Source organism: Protomyctophum bolini, assembly GCF_963924005.1.
Source record: "Protomyctophum bolini genome assembly, chromosome: 18".
NCBI classification, from domain to species: domain Eukaryota; kingdom Metazoa; phylum Chordata; class Actinopteri; order Myctophiformes; family Myctophidae; genus Protomyctophum; species Protomyctophum bolini.
Window position 1 is genome coordinate 27,085,334 of NC_137879.1, and position 25,828 is coordinate 27,111,161.

The following is a 25,828-nucleotide window of genomic DNA, read 5'->3' on the forward strand; positions in this document are numbered from 1 at the left end:
TCCTGCATAACTTCCTGGTTTGATGATGATGTCACGCGCATACCCTCAATTGAAGATAAGATATCTTACCAATATTTGGAGTTATGGCAAGGTAACTACACTGGAAATGTCTATATAAGTGCCATTGCACTTTAAATAACATTAAGGTTAGGGTTAGGTCTGGTATTTCACTTTTATCTTTATTATTTATTTAAAATAAGCTACAGTTAGTGGGAAGCTTGCACAAAATAATTCCACCCACTGATTTTGTACCTGGTGTAAACTTGTGAAGTGACAATACACTGAAGTTGAAGTTGATGACATAAACCCAACAATGGACAATCCTGAACATTTGTGATGCTGTAAAAGCTGAACACACGCCATATCATCTAGTATTAGGTTAGTTGGGATCAATTACATTTATTTTATAATACAATCTTTATAATTACTCTAAAATGTCTCATATGTGTTTTACTGTGTTTTATTAGATGAGTAAGTGTTTTCTACGTTTCTCAAATTTTAAACGTGTGTTTTCTAGCATTGGACATTGGACAAACAAAACGTGTTGGACAAACACTTCTTTCCTCTCCCTGTAAGAGTTGACTGCTCCAACTCTTACTGAGAGAAAATACAATGTCTAATAGAAGAGCATAAATAAGAAAACATTGCTGAATTCCAAAAACAAACTTGTATCGCTTCCAGGATGATGAGAGAAATGGTTACAAAATAACCTTTTGTAGAATTAGGAAAAGATTCAGCTTGGGTTTAGGGTTGGAATTAGGTTTACTAAGAGGTCAGGTTAGAGTTATGTCTGGTTATATCTTTGATTTTCTCCATAGTCATTAAAACTTACCTGAATAATTTAATCTGTTTTGTATAAACATCATTGCCTGCTAAAGATGATTCTATCTGCATAAAAAAAAACTAACGTAATTTTCAGTACCTACAATTTACAATTTAGGCATTTAGAAGACGCTCTTAATCCAGAGCGACTTACATTAAGCAAGAACAAAAAAGCATGGGAATACATCACATAAAAAGCATTTATCATGAAACATGCGTAAGCTAAGAAAGTAACAGTGGAATATCTATATAATGAAACTACATATAAACTATACATATACTATACTATGCTATACATATGTACTATGACGTGCTATGACTACATACAATACAATTATAGTGCTGTCTACATAACATGCTATAAGTCTGTATCAAATGCTATCTAAGTCTACAGAAATGCTATCTAAGGGGGTAGGGTAAGTGCTATGGGCCATAATGGAGTCTGAAAAGGTCCCACCAGGACACCCAGCAGCACCGAACCAAGCTACTCCTCATACACTGAGTGAGTTGGCAGTGCCCAGATTGAACCCTTGGCCTTGTGTTCCAATGGCAGTAGCTACTGTGCTATCCGGATCAGTTGTTCTGTTGTTAACAGCAAAATCATTCAGTGTTTGTGATGACAATTATGTGTGTCCTGGTTTTGGGGATCATCATCCATTTCTACAGTGTGTTCGCTGTACATTTTCTCACGTACAAACTTATCTTCAACTGGGATTTCAGATAATGGTCCATAGATTGTGTGTAGAACGTTTCACGCAAATCGCTCAAAGATCCAGGCAGAAAATCAGTTATAAGCATTTTTCAAACTGCTCAAAATGGCGGAATATCTGAGGGTGGAGCTTACTGGTCAAAGTAACAGATGTGTTCCCCATGAGTCAAAGAACATGTGGAAACAATTGCCATGACTTTTGGAGTGAGGCTGGTTTCCGTGCTATTTGGCATGCCCCTCTACCATACTGTAAAGTTTCATAAGCATATATGATGCTGCATGTATGTATTATAGGCAAAAGAAGATTTTTCACAAAACAGCAATTTCCATTGGCTCATAAAACCTTCATTTTTTCACTTAATAAAAGTACTATAGATTCCTTTGTCCGTATAGGTCCAGTTCATGTGTAGACATTTGCATGCATTATGATCAAAGATCCTGGGAGGAGAAACATTTGAACAGTTTTTCATATAATTCAAAATGGCGGGTGATATAGAGGTCAAAAGTAATAGCACGAAACACTGTCCTCGGCATGAGGCGACACATACTGTATGTGTATCGACGGTCAAACGGTTCATGAGCTATGCGTGGACAAAGTTTGTATTTTCAATTGAGTGCTATAGCGCCACCCTTTGGCCATTGGTCGTGGGCTTCGCATCCTCACCGTTTGGCATGGCTCTCTATGGAAGCATAAGGCTGCCAAAATTCAAATGAAATGGCAAATACAAAATGTCAATTGAAATAAGAGAATTTTTCAGGTCCTAGCGCAATTGCATGCGCTAGGATGTCTACAGACGTCGTATGGACGCGTCGATTGGAACCCCTAGCGGTTAATGCATTTCTTGAGACAAAAATACATCTAAAATGCAATAGCGTTTACATTTAATCTACAAATGTTCTCATTCTATGACGCAATTAAAATGATAAAGGATCATTTTATTTTCAATTTTCAAAAAATGCCCTGCTAATTAGTGGACAATATTAAAATGAAAAAGTAATTAGCCCTTCACTAAGTCCCCTAAGGCACGTTAGCAGCGAAGAAAGCTTGACCTTCATAGCAACCGTTGCTAAACTATTTGGATTGGCATTGGACAATCGCTTTTTGGGGTGGGATCTAGTGAAGGGCTAATTTAGGGAAAAAAAAAATGTAACCTTCATATAATGAACAATGCAATGCGATTAGCTTTTTCTTCATCTCCAAGTGTGCTCATTCTATGACAGAATGAAAAAGCAAAAGCAAATCACATTGCATTTTCATTTTCAAATCGTACACACGCCATGTGTGATTTAATTGCTTGAAGCTATCACAATGCATTTGAGGGTAAAAAAAACTATTTGAGGATAAAACAACACAATTAAGTCTATAGAGACTTTTCCCTGTTGTGGTCCGCTCACATAAAACAGAACAGACAACAGAGGCATTCATAATACAGATAATACAATTTCTTATTCTTTCTTATCTAGAACTATTTTCATAGAATTCTAGCAGATACAATACGATACAATAATTCTTTGCTCAAACAACAAGCTTATAGACTTGAAATAAATTAGGATTGTGTGACAGCCCACAGCGAGGCTAGGACCACACACAGACTGTTCATCTAAAAAAATGCATATTTTAGGATCCCCAGATGCTTAGACTTATAGACACCTCTCACACAATCATAAAAGTACTGTTTCATTCATCATCGTAGGTCCAAACAGTCACATGACGTTGTTGTTAATTATTACAAAATCTCTCTCTCGCGTTCTCTTTATGTACATTTATTTACCACCGACGCAACCGATGCAACGTGTGTTTTGAGCTTCTGCAATTTTCACCCCAGAACAGGGATGCTAGGGTTCAAGTGGTTTTAAAATTGTTCTGTGTGGACGCATTATCCTAATGATTAAAACTAACTCTAAACAGTCTGTGTAATGCGTAATAATCTTCTTGGTATGGCGTCGGAGGAGAGACACTGATTGTCTTGTTGTCGCCCCCTGTTCCTGTGGAGAGGACTCCCATTGAAAGGCTGTCATCGGAAGGCCCAGTGGTCAATTGGGTCATGGCTCTCAACCGTTTGACAAGAGCCGAGAGTTCAAAAATCCCCATCCAGAATCGAGAAGTTTGTCACTGAATCTGTGAGAAAGGGCCTGTCATAAGCCATTAGGGCTCATGAAAGGCCCAGCGTGCCGACCGCGGGTTCAAGTCCCCGCTGCCTGGTTAATCTGAATTTATCCGCCTTTGTCCCTGCCCCTTCATGGACAATGAGCTGATTACAAGGCTGAGCAGTCGCAGCGAGAGAGAAATGGGAGGAGCAGAGAACCAGGGATGAAGAGAGGGGAGAGAAGGGTGAGGCAGATAGGTACAGTGGTGATAGATGATGGATGAATTAAGATATCGTTGCTGTCAGGCCAAAACCTCTAATCTTCATATTCTATTTTTTTGTAAATGAATGCCCCACTTGATCATACTACAGCGTCGCACAAAAGTATTAAAAGTAACAGATCCACAAGCCCAAAACGCAGAGCGAACCGTTGTGTTTTGAGCTTCTGTGCGTCGCCCAAATTCAGCGTTAATGAACATTGAGGATTGTACTGTGGAGATTGGAGTCCCAGAGATTAACAATCATGAGGGTCCATGAACACATGCATATCAAACTTGGGGTCCTTTTTAAAAAGGTTGAAAATCACTGGTGGCCTTGTTGACCTCTGCGTTGCCCTGCCACTATCAGTGTGTCCTGTTGGAACAACAATCAAACCGTGAAGGAACTTTCATGAATGTATGAGATGAAAAGTTGTTCTGGAAGACTGGAATCCATGCTGGACCAAGTGGGAGAATGAGGTCAAGGGTCAAATCAAAACTGATACCAAGCCTGCAACTAATAGTTATTTTAGTGGTTTACATTTTGTTTAAAATAATATATATATATATTAAATATTTGATGTGATTAATTTAAAAATGTATAGGGTAAACCCTAACCCTAAGCTCATAAGTTCTCCAAACACAGACATGCATACATCCAGCCATTAAAGAACATCACTTCTAATATATAATATGGATGAGGGGTATTCACATTTGTGTTAGCACATATTAGACATTTTAACTAATACATCACTAATCCAAGTTCAAACACAAACTGTCAAAGAATAAATTGATTAGTCGATTAATTACTTCATCATTAACGGATGGTATTTGTTTGCTTTTTCCCCCGCAAAGGGCCAAGTGTCAGACACTAACAGAAGACTGCAGGAGGCTGGGAGGGAGGTGAGCAACTCCCATCACACGCACGCACGCACAGTTTTTGTGGTGCTGTGCATGCTCATCAGGTTGAAGAAGTGGTTAGACATGACTGTTCTTTAACCTTGACATTTAATGGTGTTGAATTGATGTCTCCCCTTCCAAACCCTCTCTCTATCTGTGTCTCTGACTCTATTTGACCCGGTCTCTCTCCATCTGACCCTGTCTCTCTCTCTCTGACCTTCTCTATCTCTCTCTCTCTTGGTCTGACCCTGCCTCGCTCGCTCTGACTGTGTCTCTCTCTCTTTCACTCTGACCCTATTTCTGTCTCATTCTGACCCTGTCTCTCATTCTGACACTGTGTCACTGTGACACCGTCTCACTGTTACAATGTCTGTCTCACTGTGACACTGTCTGTCTCACTGTGACACTGTCTCTCACTGTGACACTGTCTCACTGTTACAATGTCTCTGTCTCACTGTGACACTGTCTGTCTCACTGTGACACTCTGTCTCACTGTGACACTGTCTCTCCCCTCCTCTGTGCGTCAGGTGACAGCTCAGACGGAAGAGGTGATTCGCTGTCGGGTCCAACAGAGGAACATGGTCACCACTGTGGAGAAGCTCCAGCTCTGTATTCCTGGTAAGATGCACACACATTCATGAAACGTATTAAGTCGCACACAGTGGAGTGAGTTACTATAGTGAACTTAATGGAAAGATGGATGTGGTCTGCATAAGGTCATTATGTAGGTAGTTTGACAGTATATACACACATACAAAATAAATGATGTTGATCTAAGAGGATGGAGTCATAGCGCAGTGGTTACAAGAAAGGTCAAAGATGCACACCCACGCACAGATAGATGCCATTAATTTATTTCCAGCATTATTTCACCCGCGGTTTATCCGATATTAATTTATAATGTATTTTAATGACCCATATCCACCCTAAACTGCGGTTACCCACGGCTAACGGCTAGCCCAGGCGGTTGAGCTAACCGTCCAGGCCCTGAGCTAGCCACTTAACCCATAACTTAACCCCCCTCCGCGCTGCTCTGTGGGCAGCACTGGGTGAAGTTCCTCCATGGGATGTGATGTGATGTGACCAGGTGTCTGCAATCTTTCCTTACATTTTGATGTCTTCTGAGTTTTATTGTCCAAAAAAAAGTAACTAAAAGATACAGGATGGGGGAGGGAGGGAATGTTTTAACTATTCAAACTAGCACCCCCTCTCATGCACTTTCAGTTCAACTGAAAAGTACGAGCATGAGAAACCAATACATAGTTTCATCCAATATTTTTGTAATATACCGGTAGTATAAGTTTGTTGTTGATGATGACGAGCTTTTTCCTGTTGTCTTTGCAGTTCTGGAAATGTACAGCAAACTAAAGGAGCAGCTGGAGACCAAACGGTATGTTCCTGTTCCCGCTTGCCTTGTAGATCTGCTATTTGTGAATAGCCGACATATGAACTGTAAATGGCTAAAGTGATTGTGATGCTGTATTAACAGATGTTGATAGATACGCAGACTTGTTTTATGCACTTTAATTACTTACTTCGTCATTGGTTGACTTGGATTCATGGCGCTTATAATTCAATTGTAAGGGGATCAAGTATACAAAGTGCCATTAAACATTTTGTATCTGTTTTACCAGTCTGAAAACTTGGTGTGTTGTTAGTTCCATAATGTTTGCCTGATTGACACTAGTCTGTGTTTCACATGCTCTCTACATTTTGATTAGCCAGGACAGTGAACAGTGACAGGAAGAGATAGTGAGACAATATGACCCAATACTTGAACCTAGGATATTGCAATTATGTGGTTTTTGCATTGACCAGTCGAGCCCCCACAATGCAACACCTTGTGAACTTGTAGAGCAGCTATTGCTATTTGAATAGACTGAGTATAAAATTGGGCTTAAACTGTGAAGTCCTCCAGTTTAAGAGGGTGTAGACTGTACCAAAGAGGCAGTAGGTGTAGTCTTGTGGCCAGATCTGTGATCACCACTGTACTTAACTCTGATCTCAGATCTGTGATCACCACTGTACTTAACTCTCCAACTCAACCGCCGCCATCGTTTTGGGGACTGGGGTTCAGTCAAACCTCACTTTTACCCCGTGAACTTTGGCCGGCACAGCAGGTCATATTTACACGTAGATCTGTAAAAAAGGAGGGAGCCAAGTTCACTCGGGAACGGAAAATAATGACCCTTCCTTGTTCATTACCGTCTGCCGGGGCCTCCATAAAGGAAGGGGCCATTCACTGGAAGGACAATTGACCCTCAGTGTGCCCTTGTTCACAGCAAGGCCCCCTCACTGTAGCCCTGTCACGGCCCACAGCCAAATGAAGGCAATTAGCCCTTCCTTGCTAGCCACCCTGTGTGTGTGTGTGTGTGTGTGTGTGTGTGTGTGTGTGTGTGTGTGTGTGTGTGTGTGTGTGTGTGTGTGTGTGTGTGTGTGTGTGTGTGTGTGTGTGTGTGTGTGTGTGTGTGTGTGTGTGTGTGTGTGTGTGTGTGTGTGTTTGAAGGTGTGTGCATGGCATCTCCTCTAAGCACTAATGACATGTCCTAAACACGGTTACTGGGAATGGGGAAGAATTCACATGTAGCACGCACTTAGCATACAGCGCACGTATGTGCCGTTGCTCCTCAGATCAACGTTCTGTTTGAAGTCATGCCACCTGCTAGTTTTTGGGGCCTTTGTGACCCCCGGCCCGGGGAGCTATGCACATTGACAAACGTTTGGCCCGGTAGATTTTTATGAAGCCGTCTTCTGTTCATGTGTATCCAACACATTTTACACTCATTTACCAACCAATTAGATCCCTCCACAGCCTGCCCATCAGTCTAATGATGGGAGCCCAGCACGGTGACCTCTGGCTGAACCTTGTGTGACTTGACGCTAACTTGATATGATAATGCCACGACTAGATCCAATGATGGATTAAATTCATCATATCCATGGCGTGATATCAGTAATGTCAGTGGCTACAATATGTATATTGTATAGCAGTGTTTCTCAAACGTTTTAGTTTTAAGGACCACCATTTGCCCCAGCATTAGGCCACAGACCCCCATAACTCTGTGTTGCAGACTTGTAAGTGTCCATTTGGTTCCTAACTAAATGTATCCATCAATCATTTAACCACTGATGTATAGCACAAAGGTCAAGGATGCCGTTTAGCCATTGTGTTCCATATTCAGATTCCACTTTATTGATCCTGATGAATTTCGTCAAATATTTTCTTCTTCTTTTTTTACAATACATACGAGCAATGAGATGAAGAAATCTCTGGTAAACATGCATCAGAATGCCCCAAAAAAGCCCGATATGATTTAACCAAATGAACCTATTCCCTATTCTAGGGCGAAGATTCTGGGAAATTGCAGATTGACTATTTTTGACACGATCATGGTTATGTAGTGTAGATGGTAAAAAGAAGGGTGCTCAGTATTAGACCCCTGGGGGACTCCAATAAACTAAAGTATGCAGAATTTAAGTGGTTAAGGGTCAGAACCAGCGGGAAATCTAACTAGGAGGCATGCAATGCAAGCAAAGTCAGGCAATGTTCTTCATATTTGGTTTTTACCAACAATATATAAAAAATATGTAGTTAAGATGAGGTTTAGCATGTTGTCTTTCCATTTCTCTCTCTCTTCACGATGCGAATTCTTCACATGTAAGTTAACACACATGTTGTTTTGTTCCGTCTGTTTAGGTATTACGCTGCATTGAAAACCATGGAACAGCTGGAGAATGTCTACATCCCCAGGTAGGTTTAAAATTATGCAGATGTGGAGAGTCGTTGACAATTAGTTTTACGATATACAGGTCTGTAAAAGTTGCGTTGCGTTTCCAGTGTGAATGTATTTATGTTTCCGGTGTCTCTTGTCCATACAGGGTCAGCAAGTACAGGTTCTGTCGGATCATGGCGGAGAATCTTCCCAAACTCAGAGAGGAGATCAAGGAGGTGTCCATGTCAGACCTGAAGGACTTCCTGGAGAGCATCAGGAAACACTCTGACAAAGTGGGAGAGACTGCCATGAGACAGGTTGCTACACACTCCATTCAGAACATTTCATTCCATGATGTTGATCACAACCGCACAATAAAGCATGCACATCCGCACCACTGAAAACCAGGTGCCGGGCCGACGTCAGATAATAAAGAAGAAAGACGTCCCTGGTGTAAAGGAACCATTAAATAAACCTTTGAAGTTTTTTAGCATCATCCAGTGTGCAGTGTGCAAGTTTCACAACCACGACACTGGTGTTTCTTTTCGGCTACAACCTAGCCTGAAACGATATTTGGTGCTGTAACAAAACTATGTAGGGTGCACATCAAAAAACCAGTGACCATAAAACAACCTTCTTTTACATTTCTGAATTATATGACAAAGGTCGCAATCATTCAGAAATAATGTTTGTTCATAACTTGCTGGACCAGCTGGCTCTCATTGACTGCAATACATTTCATCAAACTTCCAGTTCCAGTTTGCCACCCATGTGCGCCAATGGCATGTGCCAAAGTTCACATGTTGTGAACTTGTTTATTTTCTATTTTTGCTATTTTCCTTGCCTTGTTGAATCTTGCCCCTCACTACCCCATATTCCAATAAAACACAACACCAAAAATAATAGAACTAAGCCTCTTCAACAAATATAAACTAAACTAAACTAGCAAACTCACTTAGAAAACGAATGTGCTGCCCTTGCAACACGTGCCTATGTGCAGCTAGACAGCTAGTTAACACTTTCTGAGATCCTCCAATAAAGAGACAAGGCTTGACTTTTCTTGAATTTACTGAAGTCTCCACAGGTAATTTTGTAAAACTGAAACAGTACAGAAATAAACATAAAAAATAATTAGCACACATGTACTGTAAATAAACACAACAAAGGAATTACCACAGGTATTATGTGTGTGAGTAATAGTATGCCTTGTAGGCTAATTGCATTAAACTAGTAGGAACACAAAGTTGACACACAGAAAGCACTGCAGCCACTGCTGCAGTAAGCTAAATGTTATTAAGCTAACATGTGCTTACACTATTACCAAACAAACAACCTAGCTTACACAGGAAAGTTGCAATCATTCATCATGAAATATAACATCCCATTGATTAACTACAACTAAAATGTACTTACAGACAAATAATGTCCAAGGCAAAAGCATATAAGAAGAATTCTCAGCAGACCATGTACACAGCTCACTGTTCTGTGGGGAATGGCTGACTCAACTGAGTTTTGTTTTACTAGGAAATGCTGGCCCTACTGAGTTTCGTTTCACTTTCTACTTCCACCACTGGAGGGCAGTAAAACCTGTTACAATACACTTCACCTTTTAACTAACTTAATTAAATGACAGAATTATTGCACATTTACCAAACTGCCATTCTAAGGCAGCACACTCCCCGCTTTGGTACAATAACATTGTATCACTATATCAACCTTAAGGGAATGTCCTTGGAAGCAAGTAATAACGTAAAAGTTCTTTCAAGAAGTCTGGCTGGGGAACTAAGAACTCTGAGACTGGTCTCAGAAACATCTTCACAATTCTGTTCTTCAGAGCATTGGTGAAGGTGTCAGTTGACATAGAATCAGCTCAGTGTGAGCTGCTCTGATAGAAATGTTTGTCCATGATGGTCAGGGACATGGGTAGTGCTGATTTGTCGTCATCCTTGGATTACACCCAAGGTTGTCTGTCCTCTCTGTGGGACCTGCATCTTCCTTACAGGCTGTAGAGTTGGTACCACGATGCTGTATCATACCACTGTAGCCTTCAGTCACTTGGATGCCTTTTGGGTATGGGCTGAAACAGGATGTGTGACCCCTTTGCAGAACGTTTGCTTTGTATACGTTGACCTCTGATGGTTTGTGGACTGTTTCCAAGCACACTTCACCCACGACGACCCATCCTAGGTCTAGTCGCTGTGCGTAGGGAGCATTGTGGGGCCCGTTTATTAGCTCACGCACCTTGTGCACCCTTAAGATGTCTCTTCCTAAGAGCAAGAGGATTGGAGCGCCTGGGTCCACAGGTTGCATCTTCTTGGCAATTGGCCGTAGGTGGGAGTGATGCTGTGCCACTTCTGGTGAGGGTATTGCTGTCCTATCATCAGGAACCATGTCGCACTCGATTAGGGTTGGTAAAGGAAGTTGTAATTTTCCATCAATAGACTCGATGATGAAGTTACTAGCTCTTCTACCTGACGTCTCTGTTGTCCCTGAACAGGTTCTCAGTGTATAATGAGATGAATTGGCCTCGACCTTGAAGAGGTCAAAGAACTCTGTCTTGGCAAGAGACTTGTTACTTTGCTCATCGAGCACCGCGTACATCTTAATAGCTCTCTCTTTTTGTCCTGCAGGATGTACTTTTACCAAACAGATCTTGGAGTAGGAGCGTGGGCTTTCTCCACTTACACATATCTTTGTGCAACTTGAGGTGACTGTACTCCCACTTGGCTCCCCGCTGTCCTGTTTGTCAGCCTGAATACTCTCTGAAGCCTCTTGAGGAGGAGGACCTGGATGCAAGGCAGTGGTGTGTTTGTCGCTATTACACTCAAAGCACATTATTGCCACCTTACAGTCTTTCGCCACGTGTTGCGTGGACCCACAGCATCTGTAGCAAATTCTGTTCTCTCTCAGGTATGCTTTGCGTTCTTCCATGGGTTTTCCTCTGAATACTTTACACTTTTTCAGTGGGTGGGGCATCTTGTGTATAGGACATTGCATATTTGGTCCCTCCAATTTCTGTTGAACAGGTATGTTGTCACTATCATCCAGCGATTCTGCAACAACATCAGTCGTGTGTGCACTTACAGAGGCTTTCCAGCTGGACTTTGCAGGTTTCTCTGTTTGTGGTGTACAATAACTGTCGGATGTGGGAGAGAAGAAGCTTGGATCATTCCTCACCTTTGCTTGGTTTCTCACGAACCTAGAGAAGACACAAAAAGGTGGAAAAGTCACTGTATTCTCCTCTTTGTACTTGGATCCCAGAGCTCTCCATTTCTCCTGGAGGCTGTATGGGAGTTTCTCCACAATGGGTTTTACCCCACGAGGAGTATCCAAATATATGAGGCCTGTTAGGTAACCATCCTCTTTGGCACATTCCAATTCCAAGAGAATGTCACCTAGTTCTCTTAGCTTGATATTGTCTCCGTTATTTAGTTTTGGAAAGTTGTCAATCTTTTTTAGCAGTGCATCTTCGATGACCTCTGGCGCCCCATAACATTCTTCCAGACGTTGCCAGACGGTGTAGAGGCCTGCTTCAGGTTTGAGAACATATACAGAGCGGATGGTTTTTGCCTGTTCTGATGACTCAGGCCCAAGCCATTTTGTCATCAGGTCCAATTCTTCCCTGGCTGACAGGTTTAAGTCCTTAGTTGTACTGTGAAAGGACGCTTTCCATGACATGTAATGTTCAGGTTGATCGTCAAATTGAAGAAGACCTGAACTGATCAATTCTCTGCGTATCAGGTATCTAGCAAAGTCTTGTGCACCTGGAGGCTCAGGTGAGTAGTAGCCTTTAAAGGGATTGCCTGAGTGTTGAGGAAGATTGAGGTATGTCTTGGTTGGTTGTGTGCTCTTTGTTGGCTCTTCTCTTTTAATTTCAACACTTCCATACTGTGGAAGTTGGTTAACATTGGTGCTTTTGTCAACAGCTGGATTAGCACCAGGGGTTCTTAAAGGCTTCTCGTCCCTCTCAGGTGGACTCACTGGTGAGTGCTTGGGAAGCTGGTGGACGTATTCTTTAGCACGTTGCACTGAGTTGAGAGGCTGCTGAAGAAGCGGGGGCAAAGGTGTTTGATTAGCATGTTGTGCTGGGATGACAGATTGTTGTAGAGCAGGGGGCATCAGTGTTTGATTATCATGCTGCTGCACATACTCTCTGGTACGTTGTGCTGAGTTGAGAGCTTGTTGTAGAACAGGGTGTTCTTGCACGTCCTGGTATGAATCGTCCTCACTTTCACTCTCTACAGCTTCCTCGTATACTGCGGCTTCAGCAGAGGCAGCAGCAGCAGCCCTCTGAGACTGGAGAATATGGAAGGTGGCGTCAAGTTCAGCCTTTTGTTTGATCACTTCAGCTTCTTGTTTAGCAAATGCCACTTCAGCCTGAGCAGCCTTTGCCTTAGCCAGTGCTCTTACATATAAAGACGCTATCGAAGATCGTGATGACTGACTGGATGCCTTAGAGGATGCGTTAGATTTAGATTTGATTGAAGACTTGTGAGAGGACTTGTGCGAAGCCTTGTGCGAAGACTTGTGCGAAGACTTGACAGAATCAGCTTGAAATGCCTCATGCTCCTCCTCTTGTCCTGTTAGTGCCGGGATTTCTGAATCCTCTTTCTCCTCTTCTTGTTCATCATTAACATTCATTGTGTATTTCTTTCCTGAGCGTAGACTCATGGTTGCTGATTATGATCTTGTGCGGAGCCCGCTGTACTTGTTGTCTTTTTACTGTGCTGCCCTTGCAACACGTGCCTATGTGCAGCTAGACAGCTAGTTAACACTTTCTGAGATCCTCCAATAAAGAGACAAGGCTTGACTTTTCTTGAATTTACTGAAGTCTCCACAGGTAATTTTGTAAAACTGAAACAGTACAGAAATAAACATAAAAAATAATTAGCACACATGTACTGTAAATAAACACAACAAAGGAATTACCACAGGTATTATGTGTGTGAGTAATAGTATGCCTTGTAGGCTAATTGCATTAAACTAGTAGGAACACAAAGTTGACACACAGAAAGCACTGCAGCCACTGCTGCAGTAAGCTAAATGTTATTAAGCTAACATGTGCTTACACTATTACCAAACAAACAACCTAGCTTACACAGGAAAGTTGCAATCATTCATCATGAAATATAACATCCCATTGATTAACTACAACTAAAATGTACTTACAGACAAATAATGTCCAAGGCAAAAGCATATAAGAAGAATTCTCAGCAGACCATGTACACAGCTCACTGTTCTGTGGGGAATGGCTGACTCAACTGAGTTTTGTTTTACTAGGAAATGCTGGCCCTACTGAGTTTCGTTTCACTTTCTACTTCCACCACTGGAGGGCAGTAAAACCTGTTACAATACACTTCACCTTTTAACTAACTTAATTAAATGACAGAATTATTGCACATTTACCAAACTGCCATTCTAAGGCAGCACAACGAATCAAAACGAATTAACGAACGCTTCCCCCCCCCCCCCCCCCCCCCCCGGACTGTGTGGATCGACTATTGAACAATATTGGAGTTACTTTTTAATTTTGTATTTATTCCCGACAGCCTGGATAATTCCTAGAAAACGAATCAAAACTAAACTGAAATTTCAAATGAAACGTCACTCAAAACGAAAAGAAAAATGAATAAAAAAAAAGCCCAATGAAAAATGTGAAACTATAATAACCTTGTGTTTCTACCACCGCCAGGCTCAGCAGCACAGGACCTTTAACACAGTGGTCGCCAAGCAGGCCAGCGGTCACTACACCAAACCCGTTTACTCTCTCAACGGACGCACGCACACACACAACGGTCAGATGATGGACGATGCCGGAGAGGAAGAAGAAGGAGATGAAGAGGTGAGGAACGTACAAGCAACTTTGCACTTGTTAGTTGCTCTGGACATCTGCTAAATGCCTAAATTGATATTGTGTGTGTGTGCGTGCATGTGTGTGCGTGCGTGTGTGTATGTGTATGTGTGTGTGTGTGTGTGTGCACGCAGGCACACAGTGGGATCCTTGCCACTGTGTGTGAGAGGATGGGATGTGAGAAACGTGTGTGTTTGTGCCGCCTTGTTACCGTCATGACCTAATGAGAGACGGCAAGCATGTGATGTGGGAATGTCTGTCTGACTGCACCTGCACTCCCATCCGTCCATTAGCCCAGCTTTCAACCATCCGTCTATCCATCCATTAGCAGTCTCCTGCTGTGTGCGCGTGAGTGTGTGTGTGCGTGTGTGTGTGTGTGTGTGTGTCTGTGTGTGTGTGCGTACTGTTGCACGTATTCTCAGAACTAGCTTCACAGCCTGAAAATCTGAGAACTGCCTAACCGAAATGTCTGGTGAGATTTAAAATCCGACTTAGTTGCCAAAACAATGGGGAAAAACAACATCCCACGTTACACCCACTGGCCCTCATTCATCAACAGGATGTCGTACCTGGTCAATCACAGCCTAAGAATGGTGTGTTGATAGATCTGGCATCATAATCGCAATACATTTTGGAGTGGATACATGTGTCCAGATGCCTGTCAGATTGTCAGACATTATATGCTGCACCTACAGCAAGATGTGAAACATTTGCGTGCAGAAGCTGAGGACCTGACGTTTGAGCGTACCGTACGATCAAGTCAAAGTGACGATAGAATGATAAATGCTGACAATTGCGGTGAGATCAGCATAGGCCTATTTTGCTTGGTCTGTGCACGTTTCATAAATGAGGACCAATTTGTTGTAAACCGATCCTGACACCATCCCAATATGAAATGTCGCCCTGAAGTCTTTGCATTGGTCCTGCAATGCAGTTATTAGCATAATACAGTTCTAGCGCCTAACGTTGAATTTAGTCACCAGACGTAGCGGTAGGTGATCTCTGATGGTCTGGTAATGTGAGGCCAACTGGGAATGTCCTCTTCATGTGTCTTTCATCTGTCTGTTGACAGGTTCTCACAGCTCAGGATCTGGTGGACTTCTCACCAGTTTACAGATGTCTGCACATCTACACTGTACTGGTAGGTCACCGTGCACATTGCACAAACACACACACACACACACACACACACACACACACACACACACACACACACACAACCAGGGCATAATAATATTGCATAATAATATTATGCAGCCTTGTGTGCACAGCGCACGCAATATCATATAATATATTGCAATATCATCACCATGACTCAGAGCCCTACAAATCATTATTCTTGCTTTCAAGTAAATTTATTTTCACTTGAAAACAAGTCAAATTACTTGGAATTGCAAATGTTGAGAATCACTAATCTAACAGTTGAAAAGCATTTTAAGCTTGCAGGATTTCCCCCGTTTTAGCTTCAAATGTTTTATTCTACTCAGTATACTGGTGTTCAACCACCCGTCCAGCTATAATTGAACAGCCAACAACCAACTCGCCATAGCAGTCACTCCAGGTTATGGGATATACTGTAAGTGCGTTACGCTTTCCCTAGCCTCAGTTCTGCGAAGAGAAAAGCCTGGTCACTTTCCCTAGCCTCAGTTCTGCGAAGAGAAAAGCCTGGTCACTTTCCCTAGCCTCAGTCCCAGTCTTACTCCTCTGCGAAGAGAAAAGCCTGGTCACAACCTTTCCCTAGCCTCAGTCCCAGTCTTACTCATCTGCCAAGAGAAAAGCCTGGTCACAACATAAGGCAGAGACTGCATATCCGGAAGTGTCGGGCCGGAACAGCCGCCAGATGTATTTCCCCTAATACTAATAATTTTTGACCAATCACGTGTTTCATTCACGGAGAATGTAAACCGATTTGTAAAGCGCCAACGTAATTTCCTTGAGTGGTACTTCCGCCAAATTCCAGCACTTCCAGCACAGATTATGCACTCTACAGCGTAGGTCTTGCCCATCGTGCGCTTTCAGTGAACATGCATGCAGTTGCAGATATGCGTGCTGTTAATCACGTACTGTAAAAGCCCTTTAAAAGCATCTATGTATATATATTTGAAAGCATCAAAGTTTATATTCTTTTATATAAGTTTATATACGTTTCTATATATTTTTTGTGGCTTTCGCCTTTATTTTATATATTTTATGGAGGGACAGACAGTAGGCTGATGGGGAGAGAGATGGGGGGAAGACATGCAGCAAAGGCCGTGGGGATCGGGACCCACGGCACACTGCCAGACTGGACCACCAGCCAAGGTGCCTGGACCACTGAGCCATGGCCCAGGCCACAAAGTTTATATTCTTAAAGTCCTTTAGCTTCTTTTGATATTCAGGCAATTTTTGTGAAGTTGAGGCATGTCAGTTTTTTTTTTAAAGCACAATTGTATACTTATAGCGGATATTATTTAACAATTTTCACCTATAATGATATGCCCAAATAACAGACATTAGGGTTAAGTAGTTAACACACACACACGCTCACGCACACGCACACACACACACACACACACACACACACACACACACACACACACACACACACACACACACACACACACACACACACACACACACACACACACACACACACTTACACATAGAGGAACAAAGAAACACACTGCAGTGGTCTAATAGGACTGACCGTGCGGTAACCTTGTCTTTTTCGTGGCAAAACAAAACGGTGGAACAGTGTAGAGCTGCCTCCATTCATGATGCGCACGAACAGCAAGTGATTAAATTGGTGACTGGCGGAGTCAATGGGGGGAACACACACACACACACACACACGCGCGCGCACACCACGCACGAACACGCACGTACACACACACACACACACACACACACACACACACACACACACACACACACACACACACACACATTTCTGTTCCCTGACTAGAGTCCCCACTAATGAGAGAAGACAGACTTCTGACTGGGCCAAGAGGGGCTACAGGGCCCTTGCAAAGAACACACACGCGCGCACACACACACACATGCATACACAAGCAGGCACACACAGAGGACACAAAGGGTTCACATACAGTACACAAAGTTGATTAAAAAACAAACAACAATCTGGAATTTGACATTTTCTCTTGTAACACGCTCACGAGAGACAAAGAGTCTATAAACAAACACACACACACACACACACGCACGCACACACACACGCACACGCACACACACACGGTTCATTAAAGAAACATGTCACTAATTTTACATTCAGGTGTTCGAATACAGACATACACAAACACAAAGTAAACATTTATATCAGTTTACACCTCTGAATGACTTGGACTGGGGCTATAGTCATATTAGTGACCTCATAAGCATGAAACGGTATGTGTTTCAACTTGGAGTGTCTCAAATGCCAGAGACAAACGTGCCCGGGGGGCGTCTCTTTTTTAAAAGAGGTTCCTTCACACAGAATGCATGCTTACCACCACATTATGTCTGAGTAGTAAACAAACAAACAGTTTGGGAAATTTACACACAGTACATTTGGATTATATTTTATAAACTAAGGTCCCTGTGCTGTGTAAACGTCTTCTGCCTATTTTCGACTATAAAGGATTAACAACATGGAATTTTCCTTATCCTGAAACCTTTCAGAATCTGTGAAGTTCTAGTGGAAAAGAGCCATTAGTGAGGTTTGTCCAGGACAAACGGCTTCAAGATGACAATGATCTCAGCCTATCACTGTCATCTCAAACCCCTGAGGCTCTTTGCCCTAATCTTTTGTCTCCCCACTCTTCTCTCTCCTTCTAAAGCCTCATTTATACTTTGCTGTCGTTGCATGCCGTAAATAGCAGATATACAAGCTCACCAGCTTGTACATCTGCTATTTTACTGAGCTTGTAGATCTGTGCACGACACCAACACACAACTAAAGTATAAATTAGGCTTTACTTTACTCCCGTTCTCATCTACCTGTTGCTCGCTGCTCCCCCGTCTTTCTGTCGCATTCTCTCCCTCCCTCCCTCCCTCCCTCCACCCTCCTGCCTTTTGTCTCACCTCACAGTCGACGCGGTTTGAAAAGTATCAAGAGAGTGTACGCGGCAAAATCCTCAGTCTTCATTTCACTCAGAGTGCAGTGCAAATGGTTCCATTTGAGTTAAATAAGCACTCCTGGGTTGCACGGTGTAGTTGTGTATTTTAATCAGACATGTGACGGGTGGGTTCTGACTTGTCCCAGTACAGGTGGGGCTGCCTCAGGTACTGTTAGCTTTGGCCTCCGTTGCCTGTCTGCGGGTCGACTGAGTGCTTTTCCACTATTAAAAAAAAAAGAGAGAGAGAGAAGCGAAGGTCATGTCAGAAATACATTTAGTCATCGACTTTGTATTATCTCAGCAACTGTTTGTAAACCGTAAAGTAGTTAAATTATTGGATTATGGATTAATGGTTTATTCAGTCAGTTTCTGTACTGGCAGCACAGTGAGCACACAACAATGCATGGTACTTACTCTATGTCCTCATATGCGTTAGCTAATAGGTTCCACAGAGTTCAGAGTTAAATTAACATCTGAATCTGCGTAAAGGGTTGAATGCATTGATGCAATGTAAGTGGTTTAGCCAGCCTTTTATACTTAAACTGTTCTGTGTTATTGAGCTATTGATGGTTAAGTGGTTCTGTGTTAGGATATGTCCAACAAATCTTTTAAAGCTGTGGCACTTTTTGTTTCCCTCAAAACACGAAGCCTTTGCAGCAGTCATTTCTTTCAGCGTGTTTTTTTAAATGGATGCTCATGATCAATCGACCATAAGCCTTGGAATGAGGCTACGAGGTCCCATGTTATTGTAACTAGAGGGAAGTACAACTGAGTGTGCCAAAAATGTTGCAGATTCTCTGCTTTGCCTCAGGTGTGTGTATGTCTCAGCAAATTTGTCCTAGATTGTTAGTTGATAGTGAAATGGATAAATCAAAAAGATAAATTATTAGGTAAGGCACTAAATATATTGTAATAGTGTTGTGTACGAAGCTTGCATCATGCATCAGAAATCTTTAGTATATGCCAGCAACCTGGTATGACTGCGGTTTGAAAATATTTAAGACCTAGGGGTTAGTTTTGATTGCTCTTCACGTAATGTTTACAGTTTACTTTATGGTGCTATGTTTATGTAAGCTCCAGTATTTTAATTGTATTTAGACTGCTAGAAGGATGGTGGAAAGAATTATTTGGGCCACTGTTGCTCAACCAATCACAGTCTCAACCGATCGTCCCGTCCCCTCGGGCTATGGGAAACTGCCGATAAATGGGTAGGAGAAGGGCGCACACCAATATTAATGAGGTGCTAAAGGCCTAAGGCGAAAAAGAAGAAAAAGGCTGCACACTGAGTGGTGAATGGCAAATCGAGTGGCAAAGTGAGTGACAAAGTGAGTTTAATGTCATTTATCATCGTTTAATGCAATCAAATACAACTTTTCTGTTCGGATGAATGGAAAGAATATGAAGATAGGAGGTTTCTGACCTACAGCAACAATATATTACAATTTATAATGCGTTGTCACACCTTGCCTTGTCTCACGGCACAACTGAATGAATGTACAGTGCTGTGTGTTGTGCGGTCGCTCAGCTTCCCCCATTTGGAATGAATGAATGATTGAAGACGTACAGTACATCTGAGTTGCCATTACATCACATCGTCGTTCAAACCGCTGGAATGTGTTTTCTCTGCAGGGAGACCGGGAAACGTTTGAGAACTACTACAGGAAACAGAGGAAAAAACAGGCCAGGCTGGTGCTGCAACCACAGGCTAACATGGTGAGCCACGGCATGCACGCACACGCACACGCACACGCACACACACACACACACACACACACACACACACACACACACACTTGACACTTGACACTTTGCTGCTGGTGGTCTTCGGAGTAAGGCATCCATACGGCTGCAGACTTGCCATCTTATAATGAGCATTGGTGAGGACAACATTATATGAAGTTAAGGTTGAAAATGGGTGCTCCTTTGAACACATTTAATACATGTACGTAACAGCCACAGAAGTCTGAATAAACATGAAGTCCAAATATGCTTTATGAGGCTGTGCAGCACTGGCATGCAACAAAGTATAAATCAGGCTTATAGGATTTGATTAGTTCGCAAAACATGACATCGTCATCATTTCGTACAGTATGTGCATTTTAAATAGACGATGATCACATTAGCTTTAGCCAATTCTTGCTAGCTGTTTTTTTGGGACCGGAAACGGACGAATATTATAATAATATATGGAAATAGAGCACTGTCTATGGTGGCGGTACAGCGCCGGGGGGTTTCTGTCTATGGTGGTAGTTGACTGGGTTTCGTGGCGGGTTATGAGCTAATGTCACCAATGGACGTGAAATTATATTAACTACATATTGCTACAGTATATTCTGAAGGTGGCACAGCTAATCCATTTTATAATGCTGTGGATCAAATTGTATGCCTTTGCATGTTTTTATATAATAACATGCCTTCATTCCTTTGCATGTGTGCGTGTTTGTCTGTCCAGCACGAGACAGTAGAGGGCTACAGAAGATACTTCAATCAGATTGTAGGGTAAGCTGCCAGTCCACATTTCACACACTGTGACTAGAGTATAAGACACTTGGTACTGGATGTTTGTTTGTTAGTGTGTGTATGTATGTATATGCATAAACGTGCACGCACATTGATGCATGCGCGTGTGTGTGTGTGATTTGTATCTCTAGGTTCTTTGTGGTGGAGGACCATATACTCCATGCAACCCGGGGGCTGGTGACCAGAGCTTTCACTGACGAGCTGTGGAACATGGCCCTGTCCAAGATCATCGCCGTGCTCCGCACTCACTCTGTAAGCACACACACACACGCACACGCACGCACACACACGCGGCGTACAATGTTTGTGGTGCGTAAAAGGGCATTGTCCTACTGCACATACTGACATCACATCAACACACACACACACACACACACACACACACACACCACACACTCCAAATTCATGTATGTGGACTCCACATGGTCTAATCCATTGCATTAGTTGATCAGAAGTGTTGCGGTTCAACCCCCCCACCCAAAATAAGCATAGCAAGCAAGTTAGTTTGAGTTGACTGAGTGTTTAAGGAGACAGTGGGGAGAGTTCATTGAGATAATGGCGCCTGCTGGGGACTATTCAGCTTGTAAGAACATCAATTCACTGGATGACAACAGAAAGGTCCACTCACTCACATGCACACACACACACACTGCAGAGGTCATCACGCACAGACACACGAGAGAGGACACACACACACACACAAACAATCACAAACACACATGAGGTCCACACACACACACACACACACACACACACACACACACACACACACACACACACACACACACACGACCAGAGAAGAGGTCATTGGGGCTTAATGAGGGACAGATTGCAACAATAACAGCAGATTAAGGCTGCATATTCCCTGCCGCTGGGCTCCAGTCAGTTGTAAATCACCTGGAGGATTATGCAAACGGCCCCCAGACAGGGCTGCACAGCCTGGGGTAAAGAGGACTAACAAAGCTCCTGGTCTACCCCTTGGCCTCGACCACTCTGCCCCTCCCTCCGACCCACCCACCCATCCATGATGACGCCAGTTTGAAAACGGTGCTCTCCAAGGCTGTGAAAACAAAACACCTTGAACTTTGTCCTCTTCTGTTTGTTTCTGTGTTTGCTTGTTTGTGTTATTAGCAATTAACAAGTAATGCCGTCTCCCACGAAAAGAGAGCGTCACCGTCACAAATCCAATGTGAAAACAGACATTCAGTGACATTCGTCGTATACATTTTCACAATTTCCTGAAAATGTGACGTTTTTTCTGCGAGTTCTGTACAGCAACTATGCAGTAAAGTCTTAATTTATCCATAGAAAAAGTCAAATCAACCAGGTGCTCAATGGAGAAAGTTAAAAACGTAGACTGATGGCGCTTCTAGGATCAACAGGGGAGCCATGACTGAAAAAGAGAGCACTCAAAAAGGGAAGAGTAGAGGACATAAGATGAACGTATTTTAACAGGGCAAGTATGATACTTACCCTGATGAAGACCAGCTCAGTTGAAACACGTTGGCTTTGATTTAACCTTTGTAATAGACACTTAATATATATATTTGTATCGCTTGAGCAGTGATGGCTCAACCCTCCCAGGACCAAATCAAAGGGCATAACACAATCATGAACGACACTTGATTGTGTCACCCAGTGAATGAACTGGCGTGCGTTCAGCGCAACGCCAGCAGGATCGCCGCTGCTCCCCGACTAGATCTGCTATTTGAGTCTCCTCCCACCAAGTGGCTAAGAAACTGTTGGACGTCCAAAAACACTAGCGGGGCTTCCGGTGTCTGTGACCTATGAAGTATGAATACGGTTTCGACAGAAGAAAACAGCTGTACCTATAGTCTCGCACAGGGCCCTGCAGGCTGCTGCGCCTCTAAGTTCCATTGTTACTCTGGGCCTGCTCTTGAGAGTATACAATCTTTTTTACCAAATGGACCCATTTGGGTGTTTGTACAGTACTTTGTACAATCTCAGAGTTATACCAACACACTCACACTCAACATGAGTTGACTGTGTATAATATATGCTCCAACTATACTGATCCAACTTGGCAGCCGGCTCTTTTCTGTAGGACTGGAGTAGTGTAACCCCCCCCCCCTGAACCTCTCCTAATCATAACACTTTGAATCACAATGAGCCTGGCGTGGCACAGCATGGCGTGACCCCGCCACACTGCATGACGCACTCATTCACTCACTCACTCATTCATTCAGCATTTCGCTGTATGTATGCCCGTGTGTCTTTTCAAGACTCTATTACAGCACATGTGTGCGCAACTGCGCACTTGTATTCATCTTCAGTATCTGTGTGTGCGTGTGTGTGTGTGTGTGTGTGTGTTCATCTTAGTTCATCTTATGTATTTGCTATAAGTCATAGTAGGTCTACCTGTATAATCATTGGTGTAGACCTCTTATCCTCATGTTTTTAATTTACATTTAAAATGTGTAAATTAATACCGTACTTCATCATACATACTACTACAGCATTACACAGAAGCATTCAACAGTAGCAGTTCAACAAGCTCGAAAACTGGCGCAAATCGACGCGTTTTAAGCTTGTAGATCTGCTACTTTTGCTCTTTTTGAGTTTGAATCCTGAAAAGTGACATTTCTGGACACATGAGGTTTCCACCTGACAGAGACGATATCCGTGTGAGCATGTGTTTTCAAGACTTCAAGAAGTGTGTGTGTGTGTGTGTGTGTGTGTGTGTGTGTGTGTGTGTGTGTGTGTGTGTGTGCGTGTGTGTGCGTTTGTGCGCGCACGTTTGCGTACGTGTTCATCTTGCTTCAAGTCCTAATAGGTTGACCTCTACATGCATGCATTGGTTTTAATGTGTTTCTGTGTAAATAAGAGAGGCAGGGAGGCAGTAGCCGTTTGTCTGCTGTTCTCTGTCGCATCTCAGGCTGTGCTCATTTAGCCCATTGATTTACACACTCTTCTATGTGTGCGGGTGTGTGTGTGACTGTGTGCGGGTGTGTGTGTTTGTGAGATACAGAGAGAGAGAGAAAACAGCGACAGGCTCCCTATGTCAATGTTTAACGACGCTGTCATGCTGTTTTCGGGGGGCCATAAATCACCCCACAGACCAAGGGACGAGAGAGAGAGTGAAGATCAGTAACCTTTTTATGAGTTCACATACAGTAGAAGCCACGTTTATGAAGAGATCCCACCATACAGTAGAAGCCACGTTTATGAAGAGATCCCACCATACAGTAGAAGACACGTTTATGAAGAGATCCCACCATACAGTAGAAGCCACGTTTATGAAGAGATCCCACCATACAGTAGAAGCCACGTTTATGAAGACATCCCACCATAACATACAGTAGAAGCCACGTTTATGAAGAGATCCCACCATACAGTAGAAGACACGTTTATGAAGAGATCCCACCATACAGTAGAAGACACGTTTATGAAGAGATCCCACCATACAGTAGAAGCCACGTTTATGAAGAGATCCCACCATAACATACAGTAGAAGCCACGTTTATGAAGAGATCCCACCATACAGTAGAAGACACGTTTATGAAGAGATCCCACCATACAGTAGAAGACACGTTTATGAAGAGATCCCACCATACAGTAGAAGACACGTTTATGAAGAGATCCCACCATACAGTAGAAGACACGTTTATGAAGAGATCCCACCATACAGTAGAAGCCACGTTTATGAAGAGATCCCACCATACAGTAGAAGACACGTTTATGAAGAGATCCCACCATACAGTAGAAGACACGTTTATGAAGAGATCCCACCATAGCGGCGTAAAAAAGCACCGTCATTTATGCTGGTGTTTTTATTTTTGTCTGTACTTATCTTCATTCTATTGTCTGTGTACAATTTACAATTTAGGCATTTAGCAGACACTCTTAATCCAGAGCGATTTACAATAAGCACGAACAAGGACATGGTAATACATTATATACATATAAATTGTCATCATGAATCATACATAAGGCTAAGAACCTAACAGTGGAATATCTATATAAAAAAACTATGCATATAGACTATAGTGCTATGTCTACATAAAATGCTATCTAAGTTAGATAAGTAGAGCCTTTAAAGTGTACCTGTACCTGTCGGGCATGATATGTGTAATAGGTGTGATTTGTCTGATGTCTTGGTTGGTTGTATTTTTTATTTTAAAAAGTAATGCATGTGTAACAGTTAAAATATGTTTGGCAAAGCTTCTAAATAAGCACACACTCCCTCCCTTTCTATCACATGCGCACAGCCGCACACAACATGAGATGACGGATGTCTGTTGATTTGATACTTTTATAAGCGTAGCCTACGGCTTTTTTTTTCACAAAATAGCTGACTCAAAAGATGTGTGTGTGTTGTTTATTTACACTAGGCCTATTCATTTAGGGCAATTGATTTAAATGTGCCAAGACTGACATGCATCTCATCTCGCCCATTTAATCACGAAATGAAGTGTGAGAAGAGAGAGAGATTGGATTAGAATGGTAAAATTTTGGCAAGCAATGTGTGCATTGCATGCGATGGAGAAAATGGAAGCAAGGAGCGACTCAATACAGAAACGTGCACTGTGGACCTTAGACATGACACCCAGGTTGGCATGTCCCTCTGACAGACATGGTCATCGATTCTGCTCTGTGGACTAACTCCGCTGCAGCCCCCCCCCTCCCCCCTTCAATTCGATTCTGTGTCCATTCCCTTTTAGAGAGATCAGCAAGGCAATGGGGCAACATTCCAGCTTGGCTGAACGCCCTAAAAGCGCCCAGTGTCCACAACGTGTCACGAATGTGATGCGTTGTATATCCGCTATTTACGGCATGTAACACCAGCGTGCAACTAAGTACGAATCACGTTTCACGCGGTGGAATTGAGTTCAGAGGAAGTGCTCGGCCGCCATC

The 25,828-nt window shown here is 42.7% G+C and overlaps 1 protein-coding gene across 4 annotated transcripts in view; it reads left to right on the forward strand.

Moving 5' to 3' along the window:
- exoc6 (exocyst complex component 6) overlaps window positions 1–25,828 on the forward strand; it is a 77,241-nt gene that overhangs the window by 17,774 nt on the left and 33,639 nt on the right. For all 4 annotated transcript variants that reach the window (XM_080788819.1, XM_080788820.1, XM_080788821.1 and 1 more), the window contains exons 3-12: window positions 4,731–4,778; window positions 5,303–5,393; window positions 6,120–6,165; window positions 8,473–8,526; window positions 8,655–8,805; window positions 14,181–14,330; window positions 15,412–15,480; window positions 20,063–20,146; window positions 20,886–20,932; window positions 21,085–21,205. In XM_080788819.1, the coding sequence (XP_080644945.1) occupies window positions 4,731–4,778; window positions 5,303–5,393; window positions 6,120–6,165; window positions 8,473–8,526; window positions 8,655–8,805; window positions 14,181–14,330; window positions 15,412–15,480; window positions 20,063–20,146; window positions 20,886–20,932; window positions 21,085–21,205 (861 nt within the window). The remainder of the gene's footprint in view (window positions 1–4,730; window positions 4,779–5,302; window positions 5,394–6,119; window positions 6,166–8,472; window positions 8,527–8,654; window positions 8,806–14,180; window positions 14,331–15,411; window positions 15,481–20,062; window positions 20,147–20,885; window positions 20,933–21,084; window positions 21,206–25,828) is intronic.